The 20,035-nt window shown below is 49.3% G+C and overlaps 2 protein-coding genes across 2 annotated transcripts; both read left to right on the forward strand.

The window, feature by feature from the left end:
• Positions 1 to 1,054: 1,054 nt before the first annotated feature.
• CLDN19 (claudin 19) lies at positions 1,055 to 14,737 on the forward strand. Its single transcript, XM_044671414.1, has 5 exons — positions 1,055 to 1,423; positions 4,794 to 4,958; positions 5,215 to 5,299; positions 13,809 to 13,961; positions 14,531 to 14,737. Exons 1-5 carry the CDS (start codon positions 1,201 to 1,203, stop codon positions 14,577 to 14,579), a joined length of 675 nt encoding a protein of 224 aa, XP_044527349.1. The 5' UTR covers positions 1,055 to 1,200; the 3' UTR covers positions 14,580 to 14,737.
• Positions 14,738 to 16,747: 2,010 nt separating this feature from the next.
• On the forward strand, positions 16,748 to 18,995 carry LOC123242082 (claudin-16-like). Its single transcript, XM_044669573.1, has 5 exons — positions 16,748 to 16,861; positions 17,604 to 17,706; positions 18,172 to 18,336; positions 18,558 to 18,759; positions 18,923 to 18,995. The coding sequence occupies exons 1-5, from the start codon at positions 16,748 to 16,750 to the stop codon at positions 18,993 to 18,995; spliced, it is 657 nt and encodes a 218-aa protein (XP_044525508.1).
• Positions 18,996 to 20,035: the final 1,040 nt, after the last annotated feature.

Below are 20,035 nucleotides of genomic sequence, written 5' to 3' on the forward strand. Positions count from 1 at the left end.
CTGAGGGCCTCTGCTAGAGCCTCCCTCTGCCTCCTCTCTGGGCCTGAGGAAGGGGTATGGCGTTCATCCCAGGCAGTTACCCTTCCCCCAGGCCAGCCCCGGGTCGCCGAGCTGAAGCCGCTTGGGCCTGGGTCCCAGCAGGAGCTGCTAATCCGACTGCTGGGGAGAGGGGATTAGGGGCTGGAACAATCCACCTTCAGACTAATGCCAGGAAGGCCTGGGGCTGGCTTACCCGCCCCCAGCACCAGGCCCCGCGGTCGGCTAAAGGCCAGGCTTCGGCCCGGCCCCCTCCCTGGCTGCTTTGAGGCCCGTCCCTCTTCCCCCCCTGCGCCTCGGTTTCTCCAGTTTAGAGTCTCGGAGGAAGCGCGGGGAGCAGAGGGCTAGAGAAGCCTCCGAGCGGCTCGGGCTTCGAGGACCTTCTCCGCCCTGACCTTCTCCTTCACCTCCCGCAAAGGGAAGAAGGCGGCTTCTTGCCAACCCCGCACATTCTGAGGACTGAAAGCCTCCGAGGTCCGAGAATTCTAGGACCAAGACCTGCGGGAGTACCTGAGCTAGGGTGGGGGAAAAGCCCCAAACTGAACACCTCAGGACTTGGAGTCCCTAGACGTGTGTGCAAATCACGTCCTGGCCGTGTGACCTTGGGCAAGTTATTCTCCTGTGGAAGCCCCAGTTCCTGTCTTCATCTGGGTATTCATGGGCTCGGGCTAGACGGTTCCAAGGCGCTTCCCAACAATAACATTCTATAAATATGAAACAGGTTCTCGGTGTAGATTTGGACCAGAGCCTCGGCTTTCCGCCTGTGGGCTTGGGTCTGGGGGCTTCTGTGAGACCAGGGGGGCAGCCTCCAAGGAGGAGGTGTTGGGCTACGGCGTACGTCCAGGGCTCCTTAAGAAGCTGCCCGTGCCCACGCGCTCCAGCCCATCCCCCTGCGCAGGGACCTGGGGCAGTTCTCCCTTCGCCTGGGTCTCCGCTGTCCTGGGTTGGCTGCGGTGGGCGGTGCCTCGGATATTGCCAACCCCTCACCTCCCCCTGCATTCTGAAGCCCGGAGTTGGGAGCAGCCGCAGCCGCTGCCGCCACCGCTGCCCCGCGCCCTCCCCACTTCCAGGAGCCCGAAGCCCCGCAGGGCCATGTCCCCCGTCCCCACGGGGACCCCGACCCCGCTCTGAGCCTCCGCGTCGGGCCGCCGGGCACGCTGTGCCATGGCCAACTCTGGCTTCCAGCTCCTGGGCTACTTCCTGGCGCTGGGCGGCTGGGTGGGCATCATCGCCAGCACGGCCCTACCCCAGTGGAAGCAGTCTTCCTATGCCGGGGATGCCATCATCACTGCCGTGGGCCTCTACGAGGGGCTCTGGATGTCCTGCGCCTCCCAGAGCACCGGCCAGGTGCAGTGCAAGCTCTACGACTCCCTGCTCGCCCTGGACGGTAGGAGCCCGCGCCCTGTGCCCCGACGGCTGTGGCTGCCTCTCTCCTTCCCAAGCAGTTGCATGTGGCCGGGACCCGTTGGGCATGAGTGGGGCCAAAACTAGACTTAGGGTCCCTGGTGGGGGCTACTGAGACAGGGCGGGAGGAGGTCCCAATGCCTCCTCGGAGGCCAGCCTTTACTGAAAGAGTAGTGCCCCACTGACCTCGCCCCAGTCCCGATGGCTCTTCTGCCCTGGAACCACAGAAGAGAAGAGTGGTATGGTGACTAGAGAGGTCAAATCTGGCCTCAGACACTGCCTAGCTGAGGGACCCTGGACAAGTCACTTAACCCCTATTGCCCAGCCCTTACTGCTCTTCTGCCTTGGAACCATACACAGAATTGACTCTAAGATAGAAGGTAAAAGTTTAAAAAAAATGGAGCATCTCCCCCTGCCCCCCACCCCCAGCCTTTGTGCCCCAGAGTAACAGAACCTCCAAATGCTTACAGTCTAACACTCTTAGTTATAGAATGTCACTGTGGGAGAGGCCCTGGGACACAGCCAGTCAGGGCTGCCATAACCTGACTGAGGATGGACTTTCAGAGCTAGGAAGGACTTCACCTCTGAGGCTGGAACCCTAAGTGACTGCAGAACACAGAACACAGACGCTTAGAGCCTTCCGAAGGACATAAATTGGCAAGCCAAGAGGGCACTTAGAACTTAGAGGTCAGACCTGGAGTGGGGCTTAGGCCCTCCAGAGTCCAGTCTACTGCATTTTAGCCAGAAGGAAACCAAGGGTTGGGCCAGGCCAGAGACTCAGAGCAAGGCAGGGGCTAGCAGAGTTGGATTTTCCTCTTGCCATCATGGTCTTCTCAGGGGCACCCAGACTGACATGTCCCCTGTAGACACACACACACACACACACACACACACACACACACACACACACACACACACACTGCATTCCAGGAGCCCTTCTCCCAGCATTTCCTCCCTTTCCCAGCCCTTAAACCCTCCCTGGGCTCTGAGGGAGAGGGTGGGGATGGCTGGAGTGGAAAGGGGCATAATGCAGTTGGTGCTAAGGAGGGTACCCAGCAAGGTGCAGAAATCCAGAAGATTCCTAGAGCAGGGGAGAGCTCAAGGGAGGGGGTGGAAGCCTGGGGAGACCCCTGGGAAGGACTGATTTTGCCCCAGGATTTCTGGCAGTTGCTCCCTAGCCCTGCTTGCCCTTGAAGGGTCTACACTGAGGAGGGAGATCCCAGTGGTTGGAGTCCTGTTGTTTAGTCAGGCTCTGGACATGCCCCCAGAGCATCCTCAGTTTTCCCCAGCTTGGGCCCACTGAAGCTCCTTTGGGGGAGGTGGGGCCGGTGCTGACCCTGCCTCCTGGGAGGCACCCACCTGAGGCTGGCTTCCTTTTCTTTTGTCCTTCTCTCACTACACATCACACCAGTGCGCAGGCCTGGGTGTGGCTCTTGGGCTCTGAACAGAGGCCCCAAGTGACCAACAAAGGTTTTTAAAAGGTCTCGGAGACACAAGCACATTTGTACAGGACATACCAACAGCCCCAATAAAGGGCAAGGCGCTGTGTCGGGAGGGGGCAGAGCCTGGGTGCTCCTCTGTCCTCACAGGGCCAGGGCAGCTAGATAAGTCAGAAGGGTTCCTGGGAAAGGTGGCTGGCCACCCTAGCTGGAAGGAGGAGGAAGAAGGAAGGGAAATAAGAGAGAGCTTAAAGGGTGATGGGTTTAGGGCTGCTCAGAACATCAGAGACTGGCTGGTCCAAACCATTCTCTTTAGAGGTGAGGAATCTGAGGCCCAGAGGATGGATGGGCCTTGGCACTGGTGGCAGAGCCCAGGGCAATGCCTCTAGGTCTCCAACAGCCAACATTATGGAGGCCAAAGGGAGGAGGCAAAGGGTAGATGGGACCAAGGAGGGAGAGAATTGTAGCTGAAATCTGGAAAGCCTGGCTTTCGGTTTCTGCCCCTGTTGATGCCTGGCTCTGCTCCCCTGGGCTCTCCACTTGTCGTTCAGTCATTTCACTCCTGTCCGACTCTTCATGACCCCATTGGGGATTTTCTTGGCAAAGATCCTGGAGAGTGGCTTGTCTTTCCTTCTCCAGCTCATTTGACAGATGAGGAAACTGAGGCAAACAGAGGTAGGTGATTCACCCAGAGTCACACGCTTGGGACATGTCCAAGGCCAGATCTGAACTCCAGAAGATGAGTCTTCCTGCCTCCAGGCCTGGCACTTGATCCCTTGCACCATCTAGCTGCCCTCAGGACTAGCCACTATTTAAGGGTCCTGTGCAAATGTGTTCATGTCACTAGGACACCTCCGGTGGGGGTTCTGTGCCTGTTTTCTCTGAGCCTCAGCTTTTACACTTCTAAATTGGGTATAATAATACCCTGCAGATAATAACTATCTGATGGTGCTGTTGTGATGATCCAGTGAGGTAGTAAATGCAAAGTTTTCCATAGACTTTGGAGCTGTCCTTGTTGAGGGGGACACTATTGGCTGATGAGGGTGATTCCGAGAGGCTGCACGGATTGAGAACATTTTTTTTAAGTTTCCTGGAGCAATTAGGTAGCACATTATAGAGTGCCAGGCTTGGAGTCAGGAGGTCCTGGATTCAAATCTGACCTCATATACTTCCTAGCTATGTCACCCTGGGCAAGTCATTTGACCCCCATTGCCAAAGCCTTGCCACTCTTCTGTCTTAGAATTGATACTTAGAAGGTAAGAATTTAAAAATAAAAATTAAAAAGGCTCTTAAAGTAGCCCATGGGACATCATGCCCATTTCACCACATTCACAAACATGGCATCCTCTTGACTCCCTGTCCCCTCTATACTTTACTGGGCTGTATCATTACTCAGAGACCTTGGAGCAGGAAGCAGAAGTGTGAGGGAGCCTTTTACCTCCAGACATCCCATTTCTCCAAGACTTGGGAGAAAAGTGGAAAGACGATTAGACTTAAGAGTATAAAGACCTGAGTTCAAGTCTTTACTCATTGTGTGTCCTTGGGTAAGTCACGGCCCTTCTGAAAGCCACAGTTTCCTCATTTGTAAAATGAAGAGCTAGATGAGCCAACCTGTAAGGCTCCTTCCAGTTCTGCCATGATTTTTTTGTTTCTACAGACCTCTAGTATTCAGGTAGAGGGAACAAAACAGAGAGGGAAGGAGAGGAGTGGAAATTGTGGAGGGGCAGGGGCAGGTTGTGGAACAGAAAATGAAGGGCAGAGGAAGGGGCAGGGAGGAGAGAGAGAAAACCTGGTTGTGAGGAGGCAATGGTTGGGGATGGGGAAGGGCAGGGACCAAGAGGAACTGGGTTGAAATCCAGCAGGGGCAGAGGAGACAGACCCCTCCAGCATCATTGATCTCTCTCTCCCTTTTAGTTCACATCCAGACTTCAAGAGCTCTCATGGTGGTCTCTGTGCTGCTGGGCTTCGTTGGGGTGGTCATCAGTGTGGTGGGCATGAAATGCACCCGGGTTGGAGACAACAACCCTGTGACAAAGGGCCGGGTCGCGGTCTCAGGGGGTGCCCTCTTCCTCCTGGCAGGTAAGTCCCTCTCCCATCATGGTCCTGCCCAGTGCCCAGCATCGGCCAACAAACCCCTCCTGACCTCACCACCTCCTGTCTGCTCCAGATAGAGGGGGGAAAGGCAGATGGTTTCTGGACTGTCTATGCCATACCATACCATGCGTGGGAACTGATGGGGGCTCCCTGGGGGCAGGGGGAGGGAGGGAAAGGAGAGGGACTTGACCTAGGAACCAGAAAACCAGAACAGAACTGAACTGGGCCTTTCTGTCCTCAGGGCTCTGTACACTGACTGCTGTCTCCTGGTATGCCACTTTGGTCACCCAAGAGTTCTTCAATCCCAACACACCAGTCAATGCCAGGTGAGGATGCCCAGATCGGGGAAAAGAGGGCTAAAATTCGGCAGACTGGATGAGGGTGAAGGAGAATGGAATCTGTGCCCACTTAGAACCCACGGTTCTTTTTCTTCTCTGCCCCTGGGTTCACTCTTTTCTAATCCCAGTCTCCTCTATCCCGTCTTCCTTTCCTTCTGCTCTCGGATCTCAGGCTTGGCTGCTGGCCCCACTCTCAGATTTCTGCTGTGACCATCCCTCCTCCTTTCTGGCCCTACCTTCCTCTCTCCCCAGGGAGGAACTCTCGGTTGCCATCTCTCCCCTAACCTCAGCACACAACCTTTCCTTAGGTTTTAAGAGGTTTTACTGCTAATCACTGCAGGGAAATAGGCAGGACTTGAAAGGAACAAACACTGGGGAAAAGTCACCGAGTGAGAGTTCTCAGCCCTAATCCTGGCCTTCCCTCAATAATAATCACAGCTCACATTTCTGTAGTGCTTTAAGGATTGCTAAGCACTTTCCCTCAAAATAACCTTGTGAGGTGGATTGTACAAGAATTATTCCTTTTTTTATGGATGGGGAAACTGAGGCTTAGAGAGGAATGAAGGCTTGTTCGAGGTCACACAGATAAGTCTAAATTAGAATTTAAACTCAGATCTTCAACTAATAAATTCTGTGCTTAAAAAAAAAAATAGACTATGCTGCCTCTGTCTTACAGCCCGAATGATGATCATCGTCCTACAGATCTAGTCTTTAAGGGCAGTCGCCGGATTGATTGATTCAGGAAGCATTTATTAAGTTCCTGCTGTGTGCTTGGCATTGGAAATCCAGACCAAAATGAGATAGCCCTCCTCCTCCATGAACTTAGATTCTACCAGCAAGAGGGAGACAGAGAGAACAGCTCCACAGATGAGTAAAGAAAACAGCTAAATAAATACTAAAGGAAGGGAGGCCCTAACAGCTAGGGGAATCAGGAAAGATCTCATATTCTTAAATGGCTGACCCTGGAGCCAAGCCTTGAAAGATGAAGAGGGAGCAGATTTCTGTTGTAGGTAACAGACTATTCAAAGGCCCAGGCTCTGGGGGATAAGGTATAATTCGCATGAAAAAAAAAATAAACTGGACCCAGATTGCAGATGGCTTTAAATGCCAGACAGTGGGTACTTTTTCCAGGAGGCAAGATGGAGCAATAGGAACTTCTTGAGCAGGGGAGTGATATATATGATCAGACGTGTGAGAAGAATCCACAGGAAGTGGAATAGGAGATGCTATATAAGAACATTTTTGCCTGGAGCCTTCCTCCAGCAATTATTCCTGAGATCACAGCACCTGTTAAAGTGCCAGCCCTCTTTCTACCTATAGACTTCTTTAGATGATGGTCTATAGAGAGCCGGGGAGGCTAGAACTCACCAAATAAACATGCCAATGAATAATCGATAGACCACTACAATGGAGAGAATTAAAAATGTGAACAGTTCTGTCTCCTAGACCAAGAGCCCCATGGTTGGTGGCTACTGTTCTCAGCCCTTATACCACTTTCTTAGTACACGATTGCCTTTTTTCTTTTGAAAATCACTCATTCAGGACCTTTTGACCAATGAAAAGAAGGGGATGGTTAGAGATGGAAGGGACCTTAGAGATCCTCTGTACTAGGGGTCCTTAGCTTGTTTTGTATTATGGACCACACTGAAAGACTGAACCCTTGTGCAGAATAAGATTTTAAACTGCATAAAATAAAATAGATATGATTACAGAGGAAACCAATTACGTTAAAGTTGTTATTAAAATAATTTTTTAAAAGATTCGGAGCCCACCCATTAAGAATCCCTGATCTAGTACAGATAGTTCTTCCCTCCTTCCTCCCATTTTACAGATGAGGAAATCCCACTGCTAAAAATGGAATTTGGGGATTTCCCGAAGGCATTTTTGAGCCTCACAAGAGTACTCTCCAATGGGCTTCAGATCATCCTATAAGGATGTCACTGTCACCTTCTGTAACCTCTTTGATGACTCTCACACCCTTATACTCCCTTCCCTTCTCCTAGCTTCCTAGATGCCTATGGCCTTTCTCAGCTTGACCCTGGGTATTTCCTTAGAAAAACATAGACAACAGGCCAGGATAGAATAGAATTAAGCATATAATGATATATTTCAGACAATAAAGAATGGTCAGAGTACAGAGAAGGACATGATTGTGATCACTGTGGCCAGACCAATTAAAAATGGCTTCATGGAAGGGGTTGGATTTGAGCTGTGTTTTGAAGCTACAAAACAAATTGCCAGTTCATTTGAAAAAGATCTGAGGGTCTTAAATGGACCAGAAGCTCTATATGAGTTAATAGTGTGACCCCACAACTAAGAACTCCATTAGAAGAAGTGTGGTATCTAGGTTTTAGAAATGGCCCTCTTGGTGTACTCTTGCCTTAAGTCAGATCACTCTAGAGTATGGCAATCAGTCCTGGCTGCCACTGTTGCCAAGAATCGCTTCTTAGTTATCAAGTGAAGAGAAGTGGAGCTTCTAGGAAGATGAGAGTTTAACCATTCTTATTCTGTCCCGGTTGGATCCCATTCGAAGTGGTTAGTTCATTTCTGAGCATAGTTCAGTAAGGATGCTGCTAATCTAGAAAGCATTCAGAAGACAGCAACCAAGATGGCAGGGTTTGAGTTTGTGCCTTAGGAAGGAAGACTATCTAAAGGAATGGGGGTGTTTAGTCTGGCAGAGAGAAGACTCAAGGGGAACACGAGAACCATCTTAAAGAATTTGAAGGACAATAAAATGGAAGACATTAAATTTATCCTCTTTGGCCCCAAAGGGGGAGAAATAGGAGCAGAAGGTAAATATGACAGAGAAACAACTTTCATTTCAATGTAAGGGGAAATTCCCAATAATTAACACTATCCAGAAGTGGAATATGGGCAGGTTGGTGGTACAGTGGGGTCAGGAAGACTTATCTTCCTGAATTCAAATCTTATTACAAATCCCATTCACTACCCTGTAAGACCCTGCATGAATCACACAATCCCATTTGCCTCAGTTTCCTCATCTGTAAAATGAGCTAGAGAAGGAAATAGTAAATTATTCTAATATTTTTGTGAAGAAAACCCCAAATGGGATCCCAAAGGGTTGGATATGACTAAAATGACTGAACATTTTTTTTTTGCTTTGCAAACCTTAAAGTATTTTTAAGTTCTATGACTATTATCCTTTTATTTTATCTTCACTACAGTCTAGTAAGGTGTGTGCTATTATTATCTCCCTTGACAGATGAGGAAATTGAGAGTATGAGGGGTTAAATTACATGTACAGTATCAACTAACATGTATCTGAGATGGAATTTGAACTCAGATCTTTCTAAATCTAAGTTCAGCACTTTATTTTTCATGCCAGTCTCCCTCCCTCTTGGCTTTACTTCCCTTGTGGAATTTTTTTCAAAACCTTTACCTTCCATCTTAGAATCAATATTGTTCCAAGGCAGAAGAGCAGTACGGGTTAGGCAATGAGGATTAAGTGACTTGCCCAGGGTTACACAGCTAGGAAGTATCTGAGGTCACATTTGAACCCAGGACCTCCTGTTTCTAGGCCTGGCTCTCAATCCACTGAGCCACCCAACTGTCTCCTTCCTTTGTAGAATGTTTAGGCCCATGGGATCCTACCTGTCATTTCTCTGTATCATCTCTATCTGCTTTTCTTTTTTTATTTTTATTTAGAATATTTTTCCGTGGTTACATGATTCATGATCCCATACCCCTGCTTTCTCTTCCCCTCTTTCCAAAGTCAACAAGCAGTCACTGGGTTATACATGTATCATTGTTCAAAACTTATTTCCATGTTATTCATATTTGCAGTATAGCAATTCTTTAACATCAAAATCCTAATCACATCCCTATTGCACTACATGGTTGATCATATATTTTTCTTCGGCGTTTCTGCTCCCATAGTTCCTCCTCTGAATTTGGATAGTGTTCTTTCTCATAAATCCCTCAGAATTGTCCTGGATCATTGCATTGCTGCTAGAAGAGAAGTCCATTACAATCGATTTTACCACAGTGTATCAGTCTCTGTGTACGATGTTCTCCTGGTTCCACTCCTTTCATTCTGCATCAATTCCTGGAGGTCTTTCCAGTTCATGTGGAATTCCTCCAATTCATTATTCCTTTCAGCACAATAGTATTCTATCACCAACATATACCACACTTTGTACAGCCATTCCCCAATAGATGGACACCCCTTCATTTTCTAATTTTTTTTGCTACCACAAAGAGCAGGGTTTTCTGAATATTTATATGAATTTATATGAATATTTTTGTATAAGTCTTTTTCCTTATTTTCTCTTTGGGGTGCAAACCCAACAGTGGTATGGCTGGGTCAAAGGGTAGGCAGTCTTTTAAAGCACTTTGGGCATAGTTCCAAATTGCCCTCCAGAATGGTTGGACCAATTCACAACTCCACCAGCAGTCTATTAGTGTCCCAATTTTGCCACATCACCTCCAATTTCCTTTTCTTTGCTATCATATTGGCCAATCTGCTAGGTTTAAGGTGGTACCTCAGAGTAATTTTAATTTGCATTTCTCTAGTCAGGAGGGATTTAGAACACTTTTTCATGTGCTTATTGATAGTTTTGATTTCTTCATGTGAAAACTGCCTATTCATGTCCCTTGACCATTTGTTGATTGGGGAATGTCTTGATTTTTTGTAGATTTGACTTAGTTCCTTATATATTTGGGAAATTAAACCTTTGTCAGAGAGTTTTGTTATAAAAATGTTCTCCAAGTTTGTTGCTTTCCTTCTAATTTTGGTTGCATTGGTTTTGTTTATACAAAACCCTTTTTAATTTGATATAGTCAAAGTCATTCATTTTACATTTTGCAATGTTCTCTTCTCTTGCTTGGTCTTAAATTTCTTCCTTTCCCACAGATCTGACAGGTATACTATTCTATGTTCACTTAATTTATTTATGATTTCATTCTTTATATTTAAATCATTTGCCTATTTTGAATTTATCTTAGTATAGGGTCTATCTGCTTTTCTAAAAATGCAGAGCCTGTTTCAGTGTACATTTATTTCTCCTCTCTTTGTCCCAAATTCTAGGATGACTTGGTCACTTCCCTCAAAGGTTCTGCATCTGTTGTACATTGTTACCTTGAAAACTTGTATAATATCTAGGACCTTTTTATCTGTCTGGAGGGAGACTTAAATCCAAGTTATACTGTAAGGGCCCCAGAGGAAACGAAGTAGGGAACCCAGAAAAAGCCCAAAAGATAGGATCTTGGAGAAATGTTTCAGAATGACCTACATCCATGTAAGTCCAGATTTTAGGGAACTGAGTCACAGATTATTATATTTTTATCCAAAATATTTCCTCAGTTGAACATAAGAAAGAATATAATGAAAAATCAGAGACTATTTCATTTTTGTCTTTGTTCCCCTAATACCCATAAAAGTGACTTGCACATTTTATGTACTTATTAAATGTTTATTGATTTGAATTGAAAAAAAAAAACCATAAATTGAAGAGACCCAGGAGGTTAGCTAGTTACAGATGAGGAAATTGAGACCCATCAATGGGAAGTGATTTGCTGTACAAGTAGAAAATGACAAATGCAGGATTCAAATTCAGGACCTCTGATTATAAATTCAGCACTCTACCCACTGCACCACACTGCCTTCCAAAGACTCGATGAACCCTTGTTGTGTATGTTATAGAGGGACCTCTTGCTTCCAACTCAGAGTTTCTATAAGGTGAAAAGAAGCTTGATTCTCCTGTTTCTGGTGACTATTTTCAGAGTGGGGACCTTCTGGGGGAGTTGAGGCAAGATTATGATACCTATAAGGGGTTCTGTTATCATCCCAAGCATTCCAGAAAGACAGGTTCAAAAATATTTCATCTATTTCATGCACTTCATATTCTAAGAGATTTTAAAGAGTTTATGTTGGTTCTGAACAGCATGATTTGATGGAAAGAATCCTGAATCTTAGAGTGAACCTTAGTCTGAGTTCCAGTTCTGTCAGGTCTTTATCAGATGTGATCTGGGGTAAGTCACTGAGCCTCAGTTTACTCCTTTGAAAATTGAGGATGGTCTAAATGCCCTCTATCATTTTATGAGTCTATGAGAATGTAGAGATGATTGTGAGGTACATGCCAGGGAGATGAATCAGAATGATTACTGTCACATAGGTATAAAATTTAGGATCAGAAGGGATCTTAGAGATGATCTAGTGCAACTCCCTCATTTTTCAGATGAAGAAGCTAAGACCCAGAGAGGGACAGTGACTTGCCTAGTGCTAAACTGATTCAAATAAAAATTTGAACCCAGATCTCAGCTCTCAATACAGAAGACTTTCTACTTTACCATGCTGACTCTTTAATTCAACAAAAACATATTAAATCCCTACTATGGTTAGCATAAAAGGTGTGTTGGTTATGGAGTGACATTGATATAGATAAACTGATAGGGAGGCAGGAATGAACATGGCAGCTGGGACTTAAAGAGGCATGCATTGGACTTGGTTTTGGGTTTGGGGGGCTCCAAGAGATCATGCTATGTCTCCCAGGGACCCCATCTCCAAAAAAGAGGTGGAGGCCACACCAAGGGAGCTCCTTAGGGCTTGGAACCAAACTGGTGAATAGAGAGCAGAAGGAACTTGTTGAGGCAGGTAGGGATGAGTACTAGTAATGCAGAGAAGAGTGGTGGTTTTTACTTTTAACCACCCTCCTCAGAATTTTGCCCCAAAACACAGACAATAATATAGGAGAAATGCCTTATTTGGGGGAGAATCAGGCATCATCATTCAACAATCATTACTAGGCTGACTCAGCCCAAGGATGACCTTAGGGAGGCCCGCACATTGTTTTCCATCAGCGACCTAGAAACAAACAAAGAGAGTAGGGCTGGACCCCCTACTCTCATCCTGAAACTCTCATCCCTGTTGTTGGCTAGATTTTTAAGCCCCTGTAGATGGTGGGAGAGAAACTACAGGCATCTTTTATGTTTTAACAACTTTAATAACTATTTGCTAAATGCCTGCCATATGCAGAACACTGAGCATGGTGTCTGTGGTTGCACAGATTTAAAAATGACATAGCTAGGGGGCAGCTGGGTAGCTCAGTGGATTGAGAGCCAGGCCCAGAGACAGGAGGTCCTAGGTTCAAATCCGGCCTCAGACACTTCCCAGCTGTGTGACCCTGGGCAAGTCACTTGACCCCCATTGCCTACCCTTACCAATCTTCCACCTATAAGTCAATGCACAGAAGTTAAGGGTTTAAAATTTAAAAAAAAATGACATAGCTTCTACCTTCAAGAAGCTTACAGTCTATTAGAGAGAATGTAGCATGATTTACAGAGAAGTTTCCTATAGAATAGAATGGGGTACAGACAAAAGAGAGCACTTTCAGCAGTGGGGGGGGGGGGAGGATTGGCAGGGAGGGACCAGAGAAGGCTTCTCTCAGCCAGGTAGAAATAAAGAAAGAGGACATTCTAGGAATAGGAGATGACTTGCACTTAGGCATGGAGGTGGGTGAGAATAAAATTGAGGAATCAGGCAATTTGGCTATGCGAAATGAGGCTGAAAAATATATTGATTTAGGCCACAGAGGACCTTGAACTCTAGGCCAAGGAATTTGAAATTTGTTCTATAGATAGAGGAGGCACTAGAGATTTTTCAGAAGGGGAGGGACATGGTTCAGACCTAGACATTCAGAAATTATCGCATACTGCTTCGAGGAATGATGAACATAATGGTTTCAGAACGAGCTGGAAAGACCTACATGAACTGATGCAGAGTGAAATAAGCAGAACCAGGAGAACATTATACACAGTAACTGCAATACTGTGGGATGATCAAATGTGATAGACTTTGCTACTAACAACAATGCAATGATCCAGGACAATTCTGTGGGATTTAGGAAAAAGAATGCTATCCACTCCAGAGAAAGAATTGCTGGAGTAGGAATGCAGATGAAAACCTATGGTCTATCACTTGTTTATTTGGTTTATGTTTTGGGTGTGGGATTTATAAGATTACTCATTGAGGAAAATGAACAATATGGAAATATTTTTACATGATAACAACATGTATAACCTGGATCCAACTGCTTGCCAGATTTGGGAAGGGGAAGAGAAGGAAGGGAAGGAGACAATTTGGATCATATAGGTTCAGAAAACTCATGTGGAAATTTGTTATTACATGTAAAAAAAAGAAATTATCACATATTTGTGTAGAATAAGCACATTGTTTTCAGTTCAATTCAATTCAACAAGCATATGGGCCATCCATCAGTTGTCTCTTGCTTAGGTGTATATGACAAGGCCACCATTTTTTCCCACATACACATGAAAAAATAAATATAATACATGACTGGTGCCCAATGAAGGGTGTAGACAGGAGTTCAGAGGAAGAAAAAATATGCTCAGCTAGGATTAGTCACAGTTTTGATGAAGATGGGATTTAAACTAGGCCCTGAAGGGTAGGAATAATTTTGACATGACCCAATGAACCTAACCTGAACTTTCCCTCTCTCTTTTCCTCTCTCCCTCCCAGGTATGAGTTTGGGCCAGCCCTGTTTGTGGGCTGGGCATCTGCCAGCCTTATCATGCTGGGTGGCTCCTTCCTCTGCTGCACCTGCCCTGAAGGAGAGAGACACAGCACTCAGCAGCCCTATCGAGCCGGGCCTGCCTCTGCTGCTGCCCGGGAGTATGTCTGAGCCCCTGGCCCTGCCCTGGGCCCATTATTCCTGTCCCCAACTCCCATATCCTCTGTGCCCCTGTCAGCCCCAAGGCAGGTGAAGAGGCAGCCCCAGAGCCAGCCCCATATGCTCTGGGCTGAGAGGGAGCATGGTCCCCCTGCTGCTGGGTTGCCCCTCAGCTCACACGTCCCAGCACAGCACAAAGACGGTCTCACAGGCACACATAGGCAGAGAGTGGAACATTGGCATCTGTTCAAAGGGATAAAAACACAAAGACACTCCCACAGACCCAGAACTACCTGGCCCTGGGCTCTCAGATGCAGTCACACACACATACAGAGAGATAAACAAAAATGGCATCTAGAGGAATGTATACAAAGCAGTTCGGGAATCTGCCTCCTGTCATCTGCACAGGGTAGGAGGGTGGCGTGGGCCAAGGTCACTGCTGATCTGTTGAGGCTGCTGGGCTGTGGGTGGAGTGTGAGTGGCTGCTGGGGACAGTGACCTTTGCCTGGATCCTTGGAGCCCAGGGTTCTCTCAGCAGAACTAATGCCCATTTTTTTCTTTTGAATTTCAGACAAATTATAAAAGTGCCTGCACCCATGAGGGGAGACCCAGGCTTGTAACCTAGCAACCCCCATCCCTGGCTCCCTCCCCAGCCCCTCCCAGACCCCAGCCGCTTCTCTCTCTCCATTTCATTCCCTTCCCTCCCGCCCTGTGAGAAGCCGTGCTTTCTGTGACTTTGGTCCGCATGCAAAGAGAAGTCCTGATTTGTTTTTCTTGAGTTTGACTTCTTTTCTTCGTGGGGGGATAGGAAGTGGTGGTGAGGAAGTGTGACAGGTGACAGACCAGAGGACAAGGAGGAGCAGTGTCTCCCCCTTCCCTCTTGTCAGCTCACTGCTAAGCCCTGCCACTAGCTTTGGGATCTCATTGCAGCTTCTCTGGGCTTCAGCATCCTCATGTCTAAAATGAAGGTTCAGGGAATGATCTCCAAGTTCTAAATTTTAGGAACATCCAAGACTCCCCTCTCCCCCCCTCCCCCCCTCTGGTTACCTGGGATTGGTGTGTAACAGGAGTCTTACTCCTAATCCCTTCCAGGAAAAAGGCAGACCAGGAGAAAGTCACACCATTAAACTCTGCCTTTTTCCTCTTAGCAAGAGTTTGACCCACATCTTTCTATTTTTAAAAAAACCTCTTAGAATCAATACTGTGTTTTGGCTCCAAAGCAGAAGAGTGGTAAGGACTAGGCAATGGGGATTAAGTGACTTGTCCAGGGTCACACAGCTGGGACTGTCTGAAGTCAAATTTGAACCCAGGACCTCCCATCTCTAGGCCTGACTCTCAATTCACTGAGCTACCCAGCTGCCCCCTCTGACATTATTCCTGAGGAGGAGAAATGGTCCTCTCCCCACTTTCTGCTGGAGACTTGCCTGGCTATTCTACAGTTCGGAAGATCAAGGCTCTTGCAAGGCTCCGGGCTGGAGACTGAGGGTGGAGACTGCGGCGGGGCCCGGGGTCTGACGGTCTGCCAGGCGGCCCCAGGAGAGCTCCCCGAAGCCCCCTTCCCACATAGCCCTCGGGGGCACTTGCGGGCGGGAGGGCGAAGGAAGGCGGCTGTGGAGCGTTCGTCCCTCACGAAAGGGGGCCGCGGTGGCCCTCCTGCGCTGGACAGGTTCCCAGCTAGGAATGCGAAGGACACCTGGCCCCACACGTGACTCGCTCGAATCCCCGCCCCGACCCCCACAGGGAACCCCTCACTGTGTCCCCCTCCCATAATCCTGTCCCCTCCCTTCAGTTCTCCACCCCCTCTCCCCCCAGTACCCCTGGCCGCGCCCCTTAGGCCTGCCCCAGAGCTCTAGTCCGAGCTCTGGCACCTGCAGAACTCCAGCAGGCTAGGTGGGCTCCAGCAGACCACTAGGACTGGGTGAGCGGGTCCCTACGGGCTCTAGTAGCACGGGGCGAGGGGCTGAGTGGTGGCAGCAGCTCCTCCGGCTCCAGATCGGTCTCTAGGGGCGCAACCCGGAGACCCAAGCCCGGCCAGGCCCTGGTCCAGAAGCCGTCTGCGCAGGTTGGCCCCTCGGGCGGTTGTAGGTGGGGAAGGGCGTGCTGAAGGGATAGAGAAAGATGGATGAGGGTCCAGACCGAAAACCCCCGAATAGAGGCTCACCCACATCAACTATTTTAATACAAAAACCTGGATAGATGGCGGCCCGCTTAGACGGATTAATGACTGCGTCAGTGTAGTGTCTAATGCTCTGAGACCGCGTCAGTGTATGCCCTTGTAGACGCTCTCAGTTACTGACTGGGGTAAATATACAAGTCAATCCCTAACATTCTGAGCCTGCATCGGTGACTACTTCTATAAAGGGCGAATTAGTCCGCATCGACAGCTTCCGTGTTTGCTTCATATAGATAACCAATAACTTTCTCTAGCCCTGGAATCAGACTCCTCTCCCACCTCTGCGGAGAGTTAGAGATAGAACCTGGGACCGCGAGATGGAACAGGGGAGCCTCAGGGACCCGACTCCCGGGCATCCTGGGGCTTCGCTGCTTGAGATGATGGCGAAGAGCTGGGGACCGTGACCTGCGCCACTGTCAATCTCTCCTCCCTTGGGATTGGGGAAAGCAGCCAACAGAGTCAATTTAACTCTTTCTGGTTATAAAATGTGGTTCCCCTGTATCGCCAGAGGTTTCTGTGGGGGCGAGGTCCATCTGGGAGGGAGGACTAGCGATGGGAGATGGGGCCACCTGGACGTCCTCCGGACGTCTGGGTTACTGTCGCCCGCAGGCCCCAATGCCAGGACCCAGACTCTTGCCGCTGGCCTGCCTGGCCTTGCTTTCTACAGCTTTGCTGCTCACAGCCACCTGGACCGACTGCTGGGTGGTTAACTCCGACGACAGCCTGGAGGTGAGAGGGTGAGAGTCAGTCGCACCCCTTCCCCAAGTTTCTAACTTCCATCCGGCCCCAGGCCCAGGCAACCTGAGCCCCTGAAGTTCTGCTCCCATAGAACCCCGCCCTCGCCCAGTATAACACCGAAGCCCCGCCGCTGGCACATTCTGGCCTAGTCTACTTAAACCTTCGGATCCTGGCCCTACTCTCAACCCAGTCCAGTCCCAGTCCCGGGTCCGTCTTTCTAGGACCTACTCTGTCTCCAATCGCCGCCGTCCGTCCTTTCGAGCCCAGTAGAGATCCCGTCCAGGCCTTCCCCTTTCCAACGCTCCTCCTGGCCCCAATCCTAGCCTTCCCCTACGCCCCGAACTGGTCCTGCTTGCCCACCTGGTCCAGCAAAACAAAGACTCGGTGGAAAGCGATGCTTTCTCTAGCGGGACGCCTATCAAGTTTGCATCAGTTTATTCCCACAGCCACTGTGCTTGGAGAACTAAGAGAAGGTCCTGGAGGCCCGGAGCTCTCCTCGGTGCTAAGGCTTAATGCAGGGGAGGTGGGGGGAGAAAAGAATAAAGAATGAAGGGCTGGAGGGTGGACCCTGAGAGACCTGGGAGGGTGACCCGAAGACCAGGTCCTCGAGGAGCTTACGGGCTGAAGTAGGGAAAAACACCTAGTCCGTGAACCTGACGAAGCCGCAGGCTCCCTCCCATGAGTGGAAGTGGACTGCCCCCTTCCTCAGGCTCCCTGCTCCGCCCGCCCCCAGGTGAGCCACAAGTGCCAGGGGCTGTGGCGAGCGTGTGTCACCAACCTCCTGGACGGGATCCGGACTTGTGACCAGTACGATTCCATCTTGGCCACACATCCACGTGAGACCTCCGCCCCCACCCACCCGGCCTGCAGGGCCCTGCCGCGTCCCGGGTCTTCCCTTCCCGGACTCGCTGACAGCTACACCGCGGGTCTCCGCAGCCCCGCTCCCTCTGCCGCGGGCATTCCCGCCTTGTTCCCCCTCCATCTGTTCTGTGATTCCTCTGCAGCGCTCCCTTAGCAGCTGCCTCACGTTTTCTGTTTGATGGTTCCCCAGGCCCCTCCCCAGTAAAGGAGACACTGCCCCGGGCCCACCTTCCGGGCCCCCCCAACTGCCCTGCCCCCCATTGCTGTGGGGGCCGCCTTTTCTCCCTCTTCATTCCACCTGTCTCATCGTTCCACGCTCTCTATGTCCCCTTTCCAAATGCTCCTTATGCCGTCCCCTCGGTTAGTTCTCCCTGGCTCTCCCCACTCCAGTGGGCTCGAGCCCCACCCTTTGCTGCTCCCTCGGCCTCTTCTCTCCTCAGGGCGCCGCGTGCTGACCAGGTCTCTGTTGCTTGTGGCTGGGCTGCTGTGCAGCTTTGGGCTGGTGGCGCTGATCCTCACTCTGATCCAGGCCCAGTTCCTGGGGAATGAGCCCAGAACTCGGATTCGAATGGGCTGGGCAGCAGGCTGCCTCCTGGGGGCCGGAGGTGAGGTGGAGGGAGACGGCAAAGGGGAGGCCGGGAGCAGAGGCTGGGGACTAGGCAAGTGACGGAGCCAAGCTTAGAAAAGGAAGGAAGGCAGAAGAGCTCAGACCCCAGAAACTGTGGGGAAGGGGCTAGCCCGGGCTGGGGCTCCTGAGAAGGGGGTCCTGGGGTTGCTGCTGCTCGACTTCAGGACGGGGAGCTCCACCGGCTCACCTTTGCTTTAGGGTTCCCTGGAACACTGGGCTCACTCTGGTTTGCTGTGGAGGTGGCTATGGAGAGGATCCTACCGACTCAGCCCCGGGGACCCCTTACTGGCTACTATGAGTGGGGCTGGTCGTGCTGGTTAGGCATTCTGGGATCTGCTGGCTGCATGGCCACCGCCTTGGGCCTGGCCTGCTGTCTCCCAAGCCTCTGGGTGCCAGGTCAGTGTGCCCAGGAAGCTCCCACTTTCCTCTGGCTCTCCCTTCTTTTCAAGCAAGCAAGAAGCATTACCTCCATCCCCCTAACCCCGGGTCCCCAATCAGAGTTAATGATGAAGCTTGAGGCCATCTCAGATGCCTGATTCTTCTCTCCTCTGCTCCACAGCCAGGAGGGTCGCTGGGCACCAAAGGAGAAGCCAGCTGCAGCCCCAGGCCATCTATGTGCTGGACACCAGTGTCTAAAGCCGCTTAGCGCCCTGGCCTTGTCATTGCTGCCACAGTTTAGTCTTAGAGCCAGAGGGGAGCTTAGAGGTGATCAGGGCCCAGCCCAGCATCCAGTTTTATTTTTTGAAGTTTCAACAATATCTTTTGTTTTATGCTGCATTCATTTCCCAATACATCTCTTTCCTGCCCTCCTACCCAGCAAGAATTCCCTCATCACAAAGGTTCCCCCCCACCCATCAAAATATAGCTATTTAGGAGAACCAACCAATAACCTCAACTTTGGCTAGCATTACATACCAATCAGCAAGCATTTATTAAGTGCCTGTTATGTGCCAAGCCCTGTGCTTAGCCCTGGGGATACAAAGGAAGGGGGAAAAATAGCCCCTGTTTTCAAGAAACTCAGACTGATTGGGGAGGAAAACATGGCAACAACTGTACAAAAACAAGGTATAGACAGGATAAACTGGAAATAATCCAGTAGGGCAGCATTCTGCACTCATGCAGCATTCTACACCTATAATCCCTTGCCTCTCTATGGAAAGGTGGGAGGTACATGAGATCATCTCATCTCTGGGGCCAAAGTTGATCATTATAATTATGCAGTTGTGGCAAATAAAATTAATAAAGGCAAACTGAGGTACAAAACTCCAAGCAAAATCAGTTTATTAACAACGATATATATCACTGTTAACAAAGTGGGTCAGACCGTAACCTCTGCAAAGGCAGGGACTCTAATGAAGAAGGGACTTTATTGATATGCAACAAAGAAGGGGTTCTGTAGTGTTATAAAATGAAGAAGTTATCTTTATACTATTCTAGTTATTATATTAATCTGGGAAGCTGTGTTTTGGATTCCCTTGATGGCTGGTGCAGGGACACCCGAGTCCTGCCACTCAGCTGGATGTTATAATAACTTCCCTTCTTGATAACAGTGCCCAGGCAGGATCCCTAAAGGTCAGTAGATGGGTAACCCTTTCAGGTCCCTCCTGGGGTTGGATTAATTATTAGTATTGGGCTCTATTAGCCTTGGATAACATTCATCTGACTGCGTTGCTCCC

This window comes from Gracilinanus agilis, chromosome 3, assembly GCF_016433145.1.
Source record: "Gracilinanus agilis isolate LMUSP501 chromosome 3, AgileGrace, whole genome shotgun sequence".
In the NCBI taxonomy this organism is placed as follows: Eukaryota; Metazoa; Chordata; class Mammalia; order Didelphimorphia; family Didelphidae; genus Gracilinanus; species Gracilinanus agilis.